The following is a 20931-nucleotide window of genomic DNA, read 5'->3' as shown; positions in this document are numbered from 1 at the left end:
CCCCGCCTTGAAGTCAGTGGTGCAATCAGCCCATCTGACCACATTAGCTAACAAAAGGAAAGGGGTCTCTTACCAAAAAGGGGGAGGACTGTATATTGGGTAGGCAAAATCTACAGGTGTGCACTACAGTATCATTGTTGAAGGGTCATTAGGAATTATCCAGTCCAACCTCTTCAAATTACAGGTGGGAAAACTGAGCTGCAGCAATGCTTTCCTCAGGTCCCCTGGGTTACTAGCAGAGCTGTGTTGTCCGTGTCCTGTCAAAGACCCATTCAAATACTCTCTCTCCAATCCCTAGGCTGGTTATAAGTCAGCAGCAAAGAGAAGCATATTATTTTGCTTCGTTTTCTTACCCAAATTCCTCCTGGCAGGTCCTCTTCATGCTGTAGGTAGCTTACCCAAAAGTTTATCATGTTTGCCAGACTGTCTAGCCTTCGTGCTAGAACAAAATACCCACGTGATCTGCTCTGCACACCTCAAGTGACTATGGAGTCTTCCCGGGGATCTTTTTTTTTTTTTTTTTCCCGGGGATCTTAATGGTCACAACTCTAAGGATGTGTAGAGAAGGGTGTGTGACGATGAGACTATCAAAAGCACCTTAATTTATTCATAGGTTTCTTCTTTCATTCATAAGAGTCCCTACAATAACTCATGCTAGGCTGCTAACAGAAAAGAAATAGTCCTCACACCAAAGATGACTCTCTCCAACTATATTAGAGTTAGGGCAGGAAATGGATCGAAAGTAGTGTTGCAATAAGAAGTTTTTTGCCTTTCAAAGTTAACTCTTTTCCATTTCACATTGCCCACCCACCTCAAATGCCGTGTGAACCACTGAAGTTGGTCAGAATCATAGGAATCAACAGACCAGAGTAATCTGCATCCCACCTTCTGCCTAGGCATCACATTCTGTTCAGCAATATTTATTGAATACCTGCTGTGTGATGGATTGGCACTTGGTACAAGGGATATATCAGTGAATACAGGACAGAGCAAATTCCCTGTCCTAAAGGAGCTTATTACACTGTAGTAGGGCAGAACCTAGCTTCTCTGCTAGGGAAGTGGGCATAGGAAAATTCCCAGGAGCTGGAACTGTTTAATTTGCCTCCTTTGCTCCTTGATATGTAAGACCAAAGGTAATTCTGTTTGGTTCATACACTTTAAGCCAGTCTTTGCAATAATCATCAATAATAGTATTTACCCTTTAAATGGAACAGGAGTTATTCAGAGAATGGTAGATGAGCCTATGGAGTCTGTAAGCTGGGATACCTTAATAAAAATAAAATGCAACTATTGGAGAAAAAAAAACCCAACACCTTCTAACAACCCATCCTGGCCTCACTGTGTTTTATGTTATTCACTGTTATTATATAAAGGGATTATGTTTGCTCTCTCCTTTTTAATCCAGCAATGTTAAGGAAGTTTTATGTGAGGTTTTAAAACCCACGGAACACGCACTCGCTTGAGGTGTTTTCAAATTCATATCCCTTTATCTCATCACAGAACTGACATAAAGTCCAATGGGATGGTCCTGGTGAGAACTTCCAGTCCTGCTGGGCAAACATCCCCTTCCCATATTTCTGAGCAAATTGCTACCCCTCCAGTAGGGCAACATGGACAAATTCCAACTAGAAATAATCAAATCCCATGAAGCAGGACTAAATCCTATAATGCTGAATTCCAGTAACATTTTTGCTGGCCTGTCTTTTCTTATTTTCCCTAAGAGTACCTTTCCATTTACTATTCTATCATCTTCCAAGTAGCAATGCTGGTTGCCAGCTCAAAATTCTTTATGCTACCTCTCATTTGCTAGAATACATTGTCAGGCTTTCTATATTATTTTTACCTCTGACAATGATGTACAAAGCACTGCTGGAAAGCATCCTTTTTGTTAACAGTAGTACTTTCCTAGGGGCTTATACTTCTCCTATATCCTAGCAATGAGTGTCTCATTAGGCAGATTCTGGGGGTTACTTGGAGAGAGGATCCTGGCATCTATAATAAGGACATACTAATAGAGAAAGACTGAGACACTACAAACTTTTTCTGAGTGCCTTCTATGTGGCTGCTGCTTTCATGTACATTATTTCATGTACAACTGCAGTTTACTCCAGAACAATGAAATGCAGTATTTGTGAACATAATCATCCCCTAGTGTAACATATTTGTTCAATGACTGACAACCTTTTCGATCCATTCATTGAGGAAGAATGTGCCAGTTGTTCATCAGATTTAAGCATCTGTATCCTCCATGGTGCCTCTTAAAGTAACACAGACAGCTGTGAATCAGGAAGCATGCTGAAGCTTTTTCTATATTATACACATAATCAATGGTCAATTCCATTTAATGCAAGGCTGGCTATAAAAATCCAGTGAAGCTTAGCTATTCAAGTAGGGTTTCAACTTAAATTTGGGATTTCCATTTAAATAACATCAGCAGCAGTATTAGTGTTGACAGTTTATATTGTAGAACCTACATGTATTCAGACGTGCAGAAATGGTGATAGACAACAGTAACTAAAAGATATGTATATAATAAGCATAAAAGGTAACATTTACTTTTACAATTGAATTTTCCCTACAGAGAACCTAGATTTCTTTTTCCTTTTTTTTTTTTTTTTAAGTTTCAGGAGGCACTTACCCTTAGGAAAAATCATCTAACAAGCCAGCGTTCTTTTCTGTATCCTTCTTTCTCTCCTCCCTGACTCTCTTGCTTAAGCACTGTATTATTAGTCTGCTAGAGCTGCCGTAACAAAGTACCACAGACTGTGTGGCTTAAACAATAGAAATTTATTTTCTTATAGCTCTGGAGGCTGGAAGTCCAAGATCGAGGTGATAGAAGGTTTGATTTCTCCTGAGGCTTTCCTCCTTGGCTTTCAGATGGCTGCCTTCTTGCTGTGTCTTCACATAGCCTATTCTGTGTGTGTGCACATCTCCAGTGTCTCTACCTCTTCAAAGGACAACAGTCATATGGAATTAGGGCCTCACCTTTATGACCTCATTTAACCTTAATCAGCTCTTTAATAAAGGAAATATCTTCAAATACAGTCACATTAGGGACTACGGTTTCAACATAAGAATTTTGGAGGGAGAAAATTCAGTCCATACAGGTACCATACATTCTGTTTCTTTCTTCTCTCTCTCTACCTGCCATCCTCCCTCTGTTCCCAGGCAGGAGTACTATAGACCCATTTCTATTACTTGTGAACATGTGAACATCTGTTGAAGGGTTAGACACATTTAAGTTGGGCATCATGCCACGGGCCAATGGAGGAACTTGAGTCTCCACCAACAGGTAAAGTCATAGAGCTAAGGACAGAACTGGAGTTCGAATCCCTAGCTATGAGGATCAGAAATTAAGCAGCAGCTAATGTGATGAGAGATTATAATTTTAAGTCCAGAGTTAGGAAAGTGAAGAAAGTTTTTCCCTTCTCTGTCATCCATTTAATCCTTTCTGTATTCAAAAATATCAAAAAGATAATTGAAGGGCTTCCCTGGTGGCGCAGTGGTTGAGAGTCCACCTGCCGATGCAGGGGACACGGGTTCGTGCCCCGGTCCGGGAAGATCCCACATCCGTGGAGCGGCTGGGCCCGTGAGCCATGGCCGCTGAGCCTGCGCATCCGAAGCCTGTGCTCCGCAATGGGAGAGGCCACAACAGTGAGAGGCCCACGTACTGAAAAACAAAACAAAACAAAACAAAAGATAATTGAAGAGAAATGTCATTTTCTTATTCCCAGGTCTCCTTGAGTTTCTCATTAGCGGTTTATGTGGACAGGTATAGAGTATTTCTCAGAGTAGAATTTGGGCCTCTTAGATGGACACCTCCAAAACCCTAGAAACCCAGTAGTCTGGTACTGGGTAGAGAGTGGGTAATGCCTGAAATGTTTCCAGTGGGCCACAGCATCACCCCACTGCTGCAGACTCACCCAGTTGACCCAACACTCCATCAGAGGCTGGTGTCGACCAACTGCCCAGGCTGTTGTAGCACCTGCTTCCTTCTGTTTATGGCACTAAGGACTTTCTTCCTGGGACCCAGCTGCATCTGTATGCTCTGAAGGTCCTCATCAGAGCAAAGCAGCAGAGCTTCCAGATCAATCTGCTCTCTCATGAAAATAGGAAGGAATTCTTCCAGGTAGTGGGACTGCAAGAACACTTCCAGGGGAGTAGCATCAACCACATCTTCTCCCATTCCACTTCATCCTCATCCCAAGGCGGATCATCTTCATGGTGGCTTTCCGCTCCCTCTTCATCAGCCTCAGGTCCTCCTTGTCTCTGAAGCAATTCACTGGGCATTTTCAACCCCAACTCCCTCTTGCTGTCTGAGATGTCTTCAGGGCTCAATATTCTGTTCCTTCTAAAAACAACATTTCCTAGACCTGGACGGTTGAGAATGGATTCGTGTTGCACACAGCTGTCCGCCTTTACTGAGAACTGGAGCTTCTCTTTGAAGTCCCCTGAGAAGGGGTCTTCGTCCTCCTCTCTGAACACTTCCATCACATTCTTCTGCCCACTTTGTTCTCTCCTTCCCTAACGGCTCTTGCTGTATCTTTATTCTTCTTGAACTTTATTTTAAAGGTGTCTTTAATGCCCTTTGACAGTGACCCAAATGTGTTGGAAGCAGAAACATTTGAAAGGGATGACCTGGAGAAAGTGTCCTTGGAAGAAGAAAGAGTCCCAGATTCCTCCTTGTTGTAGGTGCGGGCCATCTTATTTTGGTGCTTCTCCTGGAGCCTCTCACACTCTTTGATCTGCCTCCTGGCATTCTTCTGAGCCTGCTCCTTCAGCCTGGTGACCTTCTTGGGGTTCATGATGTTCTGGGCAGTGGCAGCATTATCCAAGAGACCAACACATTCATTCTGCTCTCTGCTGGCAGCAGCATCCAGTGGAGACTGTAAATCGTTGTCCAGGGCAAAGATGTTGGCTCCAAAGTTGATCAGAAATGAGACACAGTGGGCATGACCATTGGAGGCTGCATAATGTAAAGGAGTATTTCCCCAGATGTCACATCTATCAGGATCCCCTCTAGAAGAGAAAATATAAAAAATACGTGCTAATTTTTTTCTCTGAACATGAGGTCTAAAAAATAAAAACTAAAAGAACAAAATGCATGTTAATCCTGCCTTGACACTGTTACAAGATAACTTCTGAAGGTCCACATATGTCACATCCAGACATCACATGGCCAGAAACAGAAAGAGCCCATATCTACCCTGTATCTCCTCGTTAGAAGCAAGGAAAGCTTTCTAAGAAACTCCCAACATGAGCAACTTTCTTGTCTCATTGGCCAGAATTGGGCCACATGCCTAAGGGAAAGGAAATAGAGCTACCTTGTTTATCTTAAATCAATTAGATTTTTCCCCTGTATAGCATTACCCCGTGGTGTGCTGGTAAACGTTAACAACCAGCTCACCCAGGAAAAAAATCAAGCTCTGATTTATATAGCATGCGCCAATTTCTGTGATGTAAACACACCACCATAGCACACTTCAAGCTCATAATGTGACATTACTGGACACAGAATTTGGAAGAGGTGCACAGTCAGTTGAGTATAAATTATTCCCACCACATAGATATCTAATAGATGTGCGTAATCTTAAGAGCAAAGATAACAGTAAAATGTGGTAAAATAATTAGAAAGTAGTAAGTTTTGAGTATTACCTTTTTAATATAGTTTACTAAATTTTAAGTTTATATAATTTTATTTTTAATAATGGATTGTTTATCTGATTCACACTTCCTAAAATTTAGCAGTCATCTCTCCCGAGCTGGTAAGTAGCTGGTTCTGAAACTATACCTTGTACCTTAAAGGATCTTGGTCCCTAGGTAGAAACAGATAGAAACAAAAATCGTAACATGGAGGACACCAAGCTTGTTTCGCAGAGTATCAGGGAAACCACAGATATGCAAACAACTTGCTGACAGCCCCTCCCATTGAGCATGAGTGTCACACGGGCGCACTGAGGGACTAGGATGACAGAGAGCACACTTTGAATGCCGCAGGCTGAAAGTCCACTGCATGTTATGTACTGGACTCCTCCACCTCTGAAATTGTACATGCAACCCATGAAGAGGCGTGAAGGACTGTCTGGCCTGTGCAGGGAACGCTTGAACTCTCGAAACTTACGTTGAAACTTGCACTTACTTTCCATCAGTCATTTCTGAGCACCCTCCCCCTCTTGTTCCCTACTTCCAAGATAAATACTCCATTCAAATGCCAGTCAAGGAGCCAGATCTAAAGCAGTTGCCTCTTGTTCTCCTTGTTTTCAACCCGCAGTAAAGCCTTTTCTCTCTGCAAAAGACTGTTGCCTTGGTCTTTCCATTGCACAGTGGGCAACGAGCCCACTTGCTCAGTTCCAGTTCCAGTACACCACTGCTACCCTCCTCTGAGTCACAGGTAGGGAAGTGAAAACTGAACAAAACTGGTTCCCCATCAGCAAGAAAGAAGAGAAGAATGGGGCTTCCCTGGTGGCGCAGTGGTTAAGAATCCGCCTGCCAATGCAAGGGACACTGGTTCGAGCCCTGGCCTGGGAAGATCCAACATGCCGCAGGGCAACTAAGCCGTGTGCCACAACTACTGAGCCTGAGCTCTAGAGCCCGCAAGCCACAATGACTGAGCCCACATGCCACAACTACTGAAGCCTGCATGCCTAGAGCCCGTGCTCCACGACAATGAGAAGGCTGCGCACCGCAATGAAGAGTAGCCCCCGCTCACCGCAACTAAAGAAAGCCTGCACGCAGCGACGAAGACCCAACACAGCCAAAAATAAATAAATTAAGTAATTTAAAAAAAATGTATTCCAAAAAAAAAAAAAAAGAAGAGAAGAATGGATACTGGGCAGGAAGCAAACAGTGTCTAATACAACTAATATTTGTACAAAGAGTCTACTGATTCCTCAGTTTATTTCCACATAATTATGAGTAGTTCTGCAATGGTTTAAGGTAGAATTGGGGGCATTATTAGATAGCATTATGGCCAGGGACCCCATGCCTGACACAGAATCGGGTACATGGTAGATAAAAAAGATTTGAGGAATGAATATCTACTGGAATACTGCCCCAGGCTTTAACCCCCACCCCTTGCCCTTCTCCTGTGAGGCCTTGAGTTACAAACAGGCACAAATGAAAAGTAATAACTTTTTAAGGTAAAGTAAAGTAATAACTTATTGTTAACTATGGCTCTGACCCCAAGCCACTGTTGAGAACTCTGATAATACAGGTACTAAAGGGCATCTTCCTTTGCCCTAGTCTAGACTCCAAAATCAGGATCTCAGTAAACTTTGGCCAGGCTGGCCCCATGGGATGGCAGGAGAGAGAGCCTGAGAAGGCCTCTTAACATTCCTGGTAAGTAGCAGGTGGAAACAGGAGAGAAGGTCCATGCCCTTGCGACTGGCATGTTAATGCACTGTGGCCCTTCCATTCCTTGCCCCTTAAATTTGGTCCCTGGACCAGCAGCAGCAGCAGCAGTAACATCACCTGCAAGTTGTTAGAACTGCAGAATCCTGGACTGCATCCCAGACCTCCTGAATCAGAAACTGAAGTTTAACAAGATCCCCAGGTTAGGCTCACTGCAGGTTGAGAGCTGTACTAGTTAAGGTGACCCAACCAGTGTCCTATAATTTGGTGAATCAGACTTGTAATTCCTCCATGGGAATCCTTGGCTTCTTCATGCTTTTTGGTTACAAAGCACTTACACATTCTCTGCACCTCCCCCCTACCACCAACAAGCACAATCTTTCTCTTAGAGAAGGAAGAAAAGGATAATTATCAGAGGGGTAAAATAAGACTCCAAGCACGTAATTGATTTTCCCACCAGTACACGGGCAATACACTTTGGATCAGGCCTGCCTCCAAGTCTACTGGTCTCCAACACAATATGGTCTTACGTTAACTCACATCAGCTTTTCCCTTTTACCTGCTGTGAGGCCTCAAGTTCAACTTTTCTAGGACTCAGAGTCCTCATCTATAAATTTAGGATAATATTACCTACTCATAGAACTATTACATGAATCACTCAACATACATATAGCATTAGAAATGTGCTTGGTACATAATGAATACTCAATAAACTTTACCTGTTACCATTTCCCTTGTCTCTAAACTCAAAATCCTTAATTTCATATATTTATTTTTTTCTCACACCCATCTAGTAAATTCCTGCAGTACTGCGATGACTCTTGTGGCTTTTTAACACTTATAGTCTTAATTTGTCAAATATGCCCTGCCCCCCAACTAGATAATATGTTTCAGAGGGCAAAACCTGTGTCTTTTGTCCTTTATATCATCCATATCTCATAGCAGATGTCTCAAACTCAACCTAAAGAAGCCAAGAATGTAATGTAAGTAACTTAATGGGGCCAGGTTTGTTCTTTCAACGAAGTCATAATTAAGTGCAAGTTCCATCTAAAAAGAACAGACATTGATCAGCTGTGGCTGATTGCTACCTTGAATAAAAGCAGACACAATATTGCCAGAGTTTCCATTTTCCAAACAAAGCCAGAAATCCAGAATTTCATGTGAAGCTTTTTGATTTTTAAATGTTGGCTCAAATTTAAGAGAAAAATACAGTGAAGTCCAAATAAAACACATTTGTGGGCTAGACCCAGCCATAAGCTGGCAGTTGGCAACTTCCTTCTGAGCAGAGAGAACAGTGTAAGCAGACGCACATATAGGTGATGTTACATATTTGTGGCACCAGGAGTATACTTCAGTGTGACCAGAGATAAGGGAAGGGAAATAAGTTCAAAGAGGAAGGAAAGAAAATAAAATTGAACCTAAGGAAAGCAAATATATTAAATAACACAGTTCTGTTGCACAGCCTTTTTCCTGATTTAATTGTCTCGGATCAAAGGAAACCTCTTTCAACCTTAAAATAGTTGTATATCTTAGGGGAGCACAGTACCTCACCCCCAAAGATGGAGTTTCACTTCTTATTTATTTTAACCAAACACCACACTCAAAAGACATAAAAGAGCGATTGTAAAACATCTAAGACATTACTGTAAACATAAACATATGGATTAAGTTTGCCTGAAATTAGATTGGGTAAGTTAAAAGAGAAATTATTGAGAGGAGTGAACTGTGGTAAGGATGTTAGAGGTATTAAAAAGTTTGGGTTAAATCTACATGCTTCTGGTCATAAAATAGTGAATTTTCCCATCCTGAGGGACCTTAAATGATCCTTCCTATTGAAGAAAATCTGAGGTGACCCCAAAGACTGTTCTTCTCTTAAGAAACACAAAATTCCAAATTTAAAGATGAAACTGTCAGTAAGCTGATTCATGAGTTTCCCTGGTGCATTTAAGCTATTTCCACTTGAAATAAATTCTGTTTACAGACAACTTTCCAAATTAATGTACAACTTAAATCAAAATGTTTACTATTGACAAGTTGGGGGTCCTTCTAAAATCAGTCCTTGTCTTTCAATCCCTGATATCCTTCACATTTCTTGATAGAACCATTACACATACCTGTCCAGATAGTCACAAACTCATTTGATGATCTGAGTCCAATACTGATGTTGTTCAATGTATCGTTTCCTTCAGCTAAATTCATAAAATTTTGATTTGACTTTTTTCCTATCCTTCTTTTCCCAAAAGATAAACTCAATGAAAAGATTTTAAGTAATCATATTTTGCCCTTGCTTTTTTGTAGATTAGTACATTTGGGCAATAATTTTTAGAGCTGGATTGCTATTATTGTCACAAAATAGGCAATTTGCTTATATTAAATTACTCTGAGAATCTGTTCCATTTCAGTTTCTCCTTTTGAAGTTGATTTGATTTTCTTGGAATTGTTCTCAGAAAAAAAATCACTCCTTCAAGAAATGTTTTTTTACATAGCAAGGAATATTTAGACTCACTAGTAATCAAATAAATGCAAGTGAAAACAATGCACCACCGTCTATTTGCCTATCAGATAGGCAACAAATAAAAAGAATACTACTACTCAGTTTTGGCAGGAGTGTGAGGAAATGAACAATGCTGGAGGAAGCATAAAGTGGTTCAAATTTCCTGGCACAATATGTGCCAAAAGCCTGTAAAACATGGCACTCTTTTTTTTTTTTTTTTGTGGTACGCGGGCCTCTCACTGTTGTGGCCTCTCCCGTTGCGGAGCACAGGCTCCGGACGCGCAGGCTCAGCGGCCATGGCTCACGGGCCCAGCCGTTCCACGGCATGTGGGATCCTCCCGGACCGGGGCACAAACCCGTGTCCCCTGCATCGGCAGGCGGACTCTCAACCACTGCGCCACCTGGGAAGCCCGGAAAAGATTTCTAAAGACACAGAATTAAAATATCTTCCCCCAAGGCAAATAATAGTGCCTTAGAGTTCAGGATCTGTGTGTGTGTGGCTCATAAAGGATCAGCCAACACATGGTGCCAGTTCTCAGGTGAAAAGAGAGCATCTCTGAAGCATTTTCTCCTTTTCTCTAAAAAAGACAATTTTTTACACAGACTAGAAAGAAAGCAAAGTATTTTCACTTTTCCCCTGCCTCTTGCTGCTGTCTGCAAAATCCTACCATAAACAGTTTCCAATCAAAACCATCAGGTTGATATTACCCTCTGCTGCAGATTATTTCTAGGGCTTCCAAGTTCCCATGGTAGGCTGCCAGGAGTGTGGGAGTCATGCCATCTTCATCAGAAAGATTCAGATCTCTCTTGGTAGCCTCTTTCAGAAGTTCCAGGTAGCTATCACTAGCAGCTTGGTGGTAGCGAGTGGACATTTTTTCTGCTCACCAAAGCTTTGTCAAATATCACTCTCCAGGCAGAGCAGAATGTCAGTGAAGCAGCCTTCCTACGAAGCTTGTTAATCAGTGACAAGGAAGAGTGTCAGCCCAGGGCAAAGCTCATTCCAACCTCCCTCCGTGGAAGGCAGCCAGAAAGGTTCACAGCACTGAACTTAGACCTTTTCTTTCTGGAATGGCCATGACACTGAATACCGAGGACTGCTGTGTTCATCTTGAATGTTTTGAGGCACTGTTTTTTTTTTTCTGGCCTTTAACAAGTCCTGAATGTAATATTGGTCATCTAGGCACAGAACGTAGAAAATAATTTCAAAACAACTCAGAACTAGTCTAGTTCCCCAGAGAGGTCTATTTTTTAAAGTGCTATATTGAGGTATAATTCACAAACTATGAAATTCACCCACTTTAAGTGTACAATTCAATGATCATTACTAAATTCAGAGTTCTGTAAGTATCACCATGAAACCAAGCAGGACCCTGTGAGCCTTCCCAGGGACAGGACCCCCTCCTCACCTAGTCCCCCACCTCTTGTTTATAGAAAAGCTGTAGCCTCCTAGGCCTTCCCCGAGTTCTAAAGAGCAAACTTAATCAGAGAAGGGAGAAAAGACAGGAACAAAGGAAAAACCATCAAGCAAAACAAAATAATAACAGTTTAGCCATAAAACAAAGTCAAGGGCCTTTAGTTCCTTCTTGAGGACTATAGATAATATATTGAACCATATCCTTGAGTTGTTTGGCAGATACTAAACCCCTCACCAGGTGAAAAAAGTTAACTGCATGCCGACCACCAGCACGTAGACCCCAGACCAGTTAGAACCAGAAGGTTGATGATTGAGATTCCCAAAATATCCCCCTGTTACCTCACCATCAACCAGTAAGAGAACTGTGGATGAGCTGATCGCACATCCTGCGACCCTCTCCCTTACACTGTGTTTAAAAACCTTTCCCTGAAAGCCATTGGTAAGTTTGGGTCTTTTGAGCAGAAGCTGCCCATTCTTCTTGCTTGGCACTCTGCAATAAATGCTGTATTTTCAGTAGATTGGCTTTGCTGCACTGAGGGTGAGCAGACCCAACTTCTGTTTGGTAACAACCATAATCCAATTTTATAACATATCCATAACCCCCCAAATATCCCTCATGCTAATTTGTAGTCAATCCTCATTCCTACTCTCAGCCCCAGGAAACCACTAATCTGCTTTCTGTCTCTACAGATTTGCTGTTTGTAGGCATTTCATATAAATAGAATCATACAATGTATAGTCTTTTGTGTCTAGCTTTTTTCAGCTTAAAATAATTTTTTAAGGTTCATCCATTTTATAGCATGTAACAATATTTCCTTCCTTTTATTTCTGAATAGTTTCTTCTATACTAATATACCACATTGGCTTTATTCATTCAACAGTTTATGGACATTTGAATTGTTTCCACATTTTGTTTTTATGAATAATGCTGCTATGAACATACAAGTCTTTGTGTGGACACATATTTTCATGTCTCTTGGGTATATACCGAGGAATGGAATTGCTGAATTACATGACGATTTGTTTTTAACTTTTTTTTTTTTTTTTTTCGTTTTTAACTTTTTAAGAAATTGCCAAACTGTTCTCCAAAGTGACTGTACGATTTTCATTTCCATCAGCAATGTATGAGGCTTCAAATTTCTCCATGTCCTTGCAGCATTTGTTATCTGTCTTTTCATTTTCAGCCATCCTAGTGGGTGTGATGTGGTATGATTGTGTTTAAATATTCATTTCCCTAATGAACAACAATGTTGAGCATGTTTTTTTATGTGCTTATTAACCATTCTTACATCTTGTAAAAAAATTCTTTACTCATTTTTTCATTAGGTTGTCTTATTATTATTGAGTTATATAGGAGTTCTTTATATATTCTAGATACAAATTTTTATCAGATATATTTTGAACTTAATGAAAATGAAAGCAAACATTGCAAAATTTACAGGATGCAGTTAAAACATAACTTACGTGGGAAATTTGCAGTTTTTAATGCCTGTGTTAGAAAAGAAGATCTCAAATCCTTAACTTAAACTTCCACCTTACGGAAAGAAGGAAAAGCATAGAAAAATTAGTGTAAATAAAGAGCACAATATAAGACCAAAAACATGGTCCAAATTTATCTGCAATCAAAATAAATGTAAACAGACCAAATTCACCAGTTAGAAGACTGAGGTATGTCTTATTTACAACAGACATCTAAAATATAAAATTGCAAAAAAAATTGAAAGTGAAAAATGTAAAAGTTATATCAATCAAATACTAACAACAAATTGGTACAGCTATATTTATATCAGACAAAAAAATAGTTTAAGCCAAAAATATTACCAGGGATAAAGAGAGATAATACATAATGATAAAAGGAACAATTCATCAAGAAAATATGATACTCCTAAACCTGTATGTACCTAATAGCATAACCTCAAAATAGAGAAAACAAACAGTAGTAGAATTTAATGAGAAAGAACAAATCTGCAATCATAGTGGGAGATTTTAACATAACTCCTTAATGTTATATATCAGTCAGACTAAAGATTAGGAAAGGTATAAAAAAATTGAACACAATTAAGAAGCTTTATCTAACAATCCTATATAGAACACTGCACTCAAAAGAAAATGCATGTTCTTTTCAAGCACACGAGAATATTTATAAAAATTGCCCACTTAATAGAACCGGTGCAGGCCTCAACAAACATCAAATAATAGGCTTCATGTAGATCATGTTCTCTGAAGACACTGCAGTAAAATTAGAAACCATCATCCTTATACAACTGGTTAACAGTTCACATGTTCTCTTGTGATATAACTTTTACATCACTTTCATCATCAAATACTTACCATTTTGCATTGTAATTTTTCTTCTCTTTAATACGTCATAACTATTTCCCATATTGTTATAAAATATTTAATAAGTTTGGATAATAGTCCATGTAATTGATGTGAGGAAGGTATATATTTGAAGTCTGTGACTGTTTATTCCTCTTATCTCTTTTTGTCCAAGTCTTTAGTCCAAGATAAATTATCTGCCCACTCTGAAATAGTACAAAGCTTTCATCTGCAAATTTCTCACAATAATTAGCTCTAAAGGTCAGTGTGTGTTCTTTTTTTTGGTTTCTATGAGAACAACAGTGGAAGCTGTAGAAGCAAAGCCTGGAAGGCAGCATTATTTGTTTGTTAAAAAAAAAAAGGAATTTTTTTAGCCTAGAGAAAGTGAAATACCCAAACATGATTGTGGGCACTTTGAGAACAATGTAACACTGTTGCTCTATCATTTTTGCATGAGCCACTTTAATTTAGACACAATTGCATTCACTAATGTACTCTAAATAGAAAATCTTATGTAACCTGAGAAAGGGCTTCTCAAAGATGGATTAATAGACGAGAACACTCTGTTCTATTATACAGTATTCTATTCTATTCTACAGTAATAGAATGCTAAGTGCCAATCAAACAAGGAGTCTGCTGCCAGACAGAGATGATGATGGTGATATTAATGATAATGATACCAATGATGAGAAGAGCAGAATGATAAGAATTAGGGTAGAAGCAAATGAAAAGGAGGACAGAACAATTATAGAGGAGGGGAATAAGAATTGGAAATGCAAGACAAAGAGGAGAAGGAAGAGTTTCTCAACTCCAGTAGCACTTACGACTTGGACTTAAACTCTCCTATGAAATGTTAAAAAACTGAGCTTTTTTTTTTTTATGGTGAAGATATTGGCACCCTCTGGCATTTCCTTGGGAAAACTTTTCCTTGAGAGAAGAATGGATGGGGAGGGAGAGGGAAAGCAGAAACAAATCTTTATGAATCTGAAGATCCTCCTTACTTCATCCCTTCAAGATGAGGTTGAGAAAGAGGGCTGAACTTGGAGCTAGAAGGCCTAGAGTCCATATGGTCTGGGACAAGTTATACTATCTATTTGAGTCTCTATTTCTTTGTGGATAAAATTGGAGGAAATTGCTCATGATCCTATCATCATCACCTAAGCTTACAGGAATAAGGGTGAAATGAGATTTAAAAAATTCCTTACAGACTATAAAGCATGGTATTACAAACTGGAAGTAGTGTGATTGTGGCTTAGGGGACAGGGAGAGAGCGCTATAGCTCAATAATTGGTCTACTTCCTTATTCCCCAAAGCCCAAAGAAAGAAAAACTGGTAGAAGATGGTAAGGGCCAAGATTAATGAAAATAACTAACACAGATTTACGTATAATGTAGACACGAATTCCTTATGAGGGGTTGGATAATTGTGGGGCAATTGTGACTTTTGACTCTTTTTTTCTTATGGAAATAAGTATTTGAGTCTGTTCCAACAGTATGCTGCTGGACGCTTGGAAGGTCAGAGAAGACCTGCCATATACACAGAGATTTTGAGGATTAGATTTAAGTGGTGATGACCCTCCCTTGTATTGTTCTATTAGCTAGCAAGTTAAGGCCCTCATCAACCATCCTATTGGAATCAACCCTGCTGCCCTCAACTCACTACACTCCTGCAATATTAGTATAACTTTAGAGAAACATCCTGCAAGTGTCTTCTGTGTTGTTCTGGTTGCTACTTAGGTTCAGAGGGGTAGACTCTATTTCCTCCTTTGTTTTTCTAAAACTCTAGAAACTCAGCCTATTACCAGGATCCCCAAGAATGTAATTCTGAGACCCCTTCTGCCGAGACACCACTTCTTTTTGCCAAAGACTCATAGGAAAATGGGGTTAACGAGCTTCCAGGGGCAGCATTTGGAGAGATTCTCTCACCAGTGGGTCTCCTCTTTCCCATAGAGCAATGCCATTTTCAACTCTTCATTGTTGTGTCTATAATTCTGTGACCTCTCCTGCTTTAATAGCAGCTACCTGATAGCTGAGTGGTCTGAACAGGAGTCCCATATACCATGAATGCAATCCTGGCCAAGCAGTCCTTGGATGGAGGATTTATCCAGGGCTTTGACCTATCTATAAAACAGAATCCTGTATGTTCCCTTGCTTCGGGAGAGGAAAAGAAGGGACAAAGACTAGTGGTTGTTGATAATTCCAGTCTACCCCATGAAAAACCAATGCCAGCAAAGTGGAAAACAAACTTCTCCCTTGTTCTGAAAAACCATTCACTGCTATTTGGGAAAGAAATTCAACAGCTTGTGCAACCTATATTTTTATTAATGGGATTGCCCCCTGCACCGCAAGAGGTCTGGCTTTCAAAAGCAGACATTATTTGTTCCTCAAAGCTACTCACATCTAATTACAGAGGAAATTCACTTGTATGGTAGGGAAGCACATTTTTATGTAATAAGGAAAAAGAAAATATCCAAGCAGAACATTTGCTTTTAACAAGATTACTTCATCTAATGAGCCTCTTATTATGAATTCTATTGAAAATAAAAACAATAGCAGAAAGTAAATGAAAATAAAGGGATTACAAAAGCCCTGTTGTTACCCAGAAAACTTAGAGGAATCAGGCAAGAGCAGAACCAAGCATCGTTAACACACTACCGCATGTGCTGAATGGGTTTATGAGAAATGTATCTGTTGAGGTAAAGACATTTTCATATGGATTATTAAGAAATGTCACTTACATGTGTACTTTTTCCTCTTTATCACTGTAATAAAACTGTTCAACCTATCTGATGTGGACTTTTTCTATTCAAAAGAGATTTCAACAATCCTGCTTGTCATTTAAACTCATATATAACTCTTAAAATACAGAGACTTTCTTTCCCACAGTGAAGATCATTGGTGTTGTTTTCCTTAGAAGCATTGTTTAAACACAAGCATGAAGCAATCAAAAGAACCATTGTCTTCCCTTTTGTTTTTTCTTCTCCAAATGAAAACATTTATGAAAATATTTAGGTGGATAAGTTGAGTATTGAAATTGTAATGTCCCTGAGGTATTGATTGGGCTTAATTTATTCACATAAGTTTCAAGACACTCAAAGTCCTATTTTTTTCTGCCAGAAAAATAGAGCTGTTATTATACCATCTGGTTTGCATGAGGAATCTCTTGGCATCTCTTAACTGCACATTTTATAAATGCTAAACCCCAGATGGCAGTACATTTTAACAGTGGAGAGTTTTATAAAGGTTTCCAAAAACAAATTCTTTAAAATGTGAATATTAGATAGTCTAAGCAGGGGCTATGAATTTAAATTCCACGCTTGAATTAATTGACTTTGTTAGCTGGACAAATTTCCTTTTATCTTATGTCTTTTCCCCTTCCTAATTAATTGTGGTTTTATGAATTGAAGACCTCAATCAACATAATCATATGACCTAAATCCTCACATAAAGTTTAAGTCCTATAAAAACTTCAGGAACAATGATCACTCGGAAACCTACATCAGTGGCCATTTTGTTTCAAGATGGCAGAATTTACCACAAGGGAGGTGTGGTATAGCACTGTTAAGCAGATTATCAAATACCATCAAAACCATTCAACTTTCTCAAAGCTGATAGTTGGACTGAGAAGACAGGAAAATGTGAATGTCAAGCATTGCACTGAAATAAAGCCAGAGTACAGTATGGTTAAGAACACAGATTCTTAAGTTAGACACTAGACCCTGCATTTTCTTAAACATTATTCTCTTTCCTCTGCATTTTTCTTTTTGATAATAAGGACAACAACTTGGTCCTGGGGGTTTTATCATCCTATACCTTACAACACAGTAAAAAAGAGTATATATTTTATAGTCACACAGAGCTGTATTTCAATCTGGGAGTTTATATTGGTTTTCTAAGGCTGCCATAAATAGTACCTCAAAGTGGGTGGCTTAAACATCAGATTTTTTTTTGCTTAGAGTTCTGCAAGCTAGAAGTCTGAGATCCAAGTTTTGGCAGAATTGGTTTCTTCTGAGGGTGATGAGGGGAAGATTGGTTCCAGGCCTCTGTCCTTGACTTGTAAAAGGCCATCTTCTCCCCGTGTCTTCACATTGTTTTCCCTCTGTATATGCCTATGCCCAAATTCCTTCTTCTTATAAGGACACCAGTCATATTGCATTAGGGCCTACCCTAATGACCTCATTTTAAGTTAATCACCTCTGTAAAGACCCTAGCTCCAAACACAATCACATTCTGAGGTACCTTGGTTTTTGAGGGGGAGGCTTCAACATTAATTTTTTTTTCTTTTTTTTTTCAACATTAATTTTGAGGGGTATTGCAACTCCCACTTTCTTGTCATTTCCATTTGCATGAAATATCTTTTTCCACCTCCTTACTTTCAATTGATGCGTGTCCTTTGCTCTAAAGTGGGTGTCTTGTAACAGCATATTATAAGCTCTTGCTTTTTATCCAATATGCCACTCTGTCTTTTGATTGGAGCACTTAGTCCATTAATATTTAAGGTAATCATTGATAGATATATATTTATTGCCATTTTAAATGTTGTTTTCCTATTGACTTTATATTTCTTCTTTATCCCTTTTCTTTTCCCTTTTTTGGTTTGATGATTTTCTTTTGTATTATGCTTATGTTCTCTTCTTTTTGGTTTTTGTGAATCTACTGTATGTTTTTGATTTGTGGTTACCCTGTTATTCAAGTATATTAACCCTCTATGCTTCCCGTACCTGGATATCTGTTTCCTTTGTTAGGTTTGGGAAGTTATCAGTCATAATTTCTTCAAATACATTTTCAATCCCTTTTCTCTTTCTTCTCCTTCTGGGATCCCTATTATGTATAGATTGGCACGCTTTATGTTATTCCATAGGTCTCCTATATTGCTTTCATTTGGCTTTCTATCTGCTGTTCTGATCGGGTGATTTCCATTATTCTATCTTTCAGATCATTTATCCATTCTTCTGCATTTTTCATTCTGCTATTCATTGCCTTTAGCTCAGCTTTCATATCGGCAAATAAATTCCCTAATTTTTCTTGGTTTCTTTTTATAGTTTCTAGTTCCTTTTTATAGCAATCAGCATTTCTATCAATAGTCATTTGCAATTCCTTCAGTATTTTCATTATCTCTTTTTTCAAAGTCAGTGTCTATTAGACTGAAGAGGTCTATTACATTGTTCTTTCAGGGAAATTCTCTTGATCTTTTCATTAGGAGTGGTTCCTCTGCTTCTTCATTTTACTTATGTCTCTTGCTCCATAAGTTTAGGAGAAACAATTATATACTGTGGTCTTGGAGGGCTATTTTTATGTGGGAGTATCCTTGTGTAGCCTGCGTGGATTTAATATTTTTTGGTGCGAGGGCTGTTTTTAGTGTGGCTGGCTGCCACCTCTTTCCTCGGTGTATGCTGGCCATTATCCCCTTGATAGGAGGTGTGACTAGTGTTGCGGTGACCAGAGCCTGCACTGGACATTGAGCGGGGCCTCCTCTTTGCTGTGTGGTTGTCATGGGCCAGGTCTCTTCCCTAGCTATTGGGATAGAGGCCCCCAGATCCATTTCTGAGCCATGTTTCCGAGCTGTCGTGTGAGGTAGGTGGGACTGGAGCTCTCCCATTGGGAGAGGAGCCACTGAGTATTCCTCCACCATAGATGTTGACCAGTGAATGTGCTCTGTTGTGTCACCTGTCACCCGTTGTGTAGGCTCACAAAGTACACTGTCGTTGGCACTGCCTTGGCCAGGTCTCAACCTTGGGAGTGCCAGCAATTGGCCCTGGTATCTATCAGGTATTGTTTTTACAAGGCAACCAGTGCAGATCCACTGAAATCAGGCCCGAGGACTGCAGTAGGCATGCCCCTGGACCCGCTATGAGTGCTACGGAGCCAGCTCATACCCTGGCCCAGCCCAGGCCCCATGTGCAGGTGCCCACAAAGCCCGCAGCTGCTAAGCCAGAACCATCCCAGCCACAGGAGCACCCGTTGTCCACTCAGATGTCTTGCAGACGCTGAATTTACAAAGCCGGCAGTGGAGGTGTAAATCCGTGGCTTGTGCAGCCAGGGGGAGAGATTTCATTCAGCCTTGCTGCCTAAGCTGCCCAGGCCCTGGGACTCAGCTGTGGTTTCAGCCCTGTCTCTGCGTGTGGGCAACCTGGTGGCATCTGCTCCCAGAGCCTACCGGGGCAGCGGCTGGGGCATGGGAGGCCACCGAGGTGGGAGGCCCCGAGGTGGCAGCTGGGGCACAGAAGCCTGCTGAGCTGGCGGCTGGGATGCACTCTCCCTGAGCCCCTGTAGGCAGGGAGTGGTGCGTGGAGAAAAAAGCTACCAAGGCAGCACCACCCCTCCCTTTGTGGGCCACTTAACAATGGCGTTTCACTTCTGTGGTGGCCTGGGTTTCTTTCACAAACAATCCCCGTTGCAGCTGTAGCATGCTCCAGCTCCTTCAAGCTGTCTCCATGCAGCCAACAGCACTCCTCTCCCGGGGTCTGTCCTCTAAACGCCGAGTTTTGGCTCCCAGCCCCACCCATAACAGCAGACTCATGTCTCAGGCCACGATGAGCAGGGTGGTGGCACAAATGTCTGTGTAAGTCTCTCTCTGTTCTGCCTGCCACCAACCAGTTGTGGTGCTCTCCTCTGAGCCTCTGAAGCTCACTTTCTGTCACAGCTGGTCTCCCTGCCAGTGAGGCAGCTCCCTACAGTGTGCGGGAACGTTTCCTCTTTTTCAGCTCCCTCCCAAGGCCACGGGTCCCATCCCACTTCCTCTTTTTTTTTTTTTCCTCTCATCCTACCTGGTTACATGGAGATCTTTCTTGTCCTTTCAGGTTTTTGAGGTCTTCTGCTAGTGTTCAGCAGGTGTTCTGTGAGAACTGTTCCATTTGTAGATGTATTTGTGGGAGGAGGTGAGATCCAAATCCTTCTACTCCGCCATCTTGATGTAAATGGATTAAATGCTCCAGCCAAAAAATACAGACTGGCTGAATGGATACAAAAACAAGACCTGTATGTATGCTGTCTACAAGAGACCCACTTCAGACTTAGGGACACATACAGACTGAAAGTGAGGGGATGGAAAAAGATATTCCCAGCAAAAGGAAATCAAAAGAAAGCTGGAGTAGCAATATTCATATCAGACAAAATAGACTTTAAAATAAAGACTGTTACAAGAGACAAGGAAGGACACTATATAATGATCAGGGGATAAACCCAGGAAGAAGATATAACAATTGTAAATATATATGCACCCAACATAGGAGCACCTCAATACATGAGGCAAATGCTAACAGCCATAAAAGGGGAAATCGACAGTAACATAATTATAGTGGAGGATTTTAACACCCCACTTACACCAATGGGCAGATAATCCAGACAGAAAATAA

General features: G+C 40.5%; 1 protein-coding gene across 1 annotated transcript; it reads right to left on the bottom strand.

The window, feature by feature from the left end:
- Positions 1-3595: 3595 nt before the first annotated feature.
- Positions 3596-10831, bottom strand: ANKS4B (ankyrin repeat and sterile alpha motif domain containing 4B). Its single transcript, XM_032606539.1, is given in 4 exon segments — positions 3596-4182; positions 4185-4524; positions 4527-5019; positions 10553-10831. Coding segments are annotated over 4 exon segments (1236 nt in total). The 5' UTR covers positions 10717-10831; the 3' UTR covers positions 3596-3943.
- Between the last annotated feature and the right edge of the window lie 10100 nt (positions 10832-20931).

Source organism: Phocoena sinus, chromosome 15 (genome assembly GCF_008692025.1).
Source record: "Phocoena sinus isolate mPhoSin1 chromosome 15, mPhoSin1.pri, whole genome shotgun sequence".
NCBI lineage: Eukaryota > Metazoa > Chordata > Mammalia > Artiodactyla > Phocoenidae > Phocoena > Phocoena sinus.
This window is presented reverse-complemented; position numbering and strand designations above follow the sequence as displayed.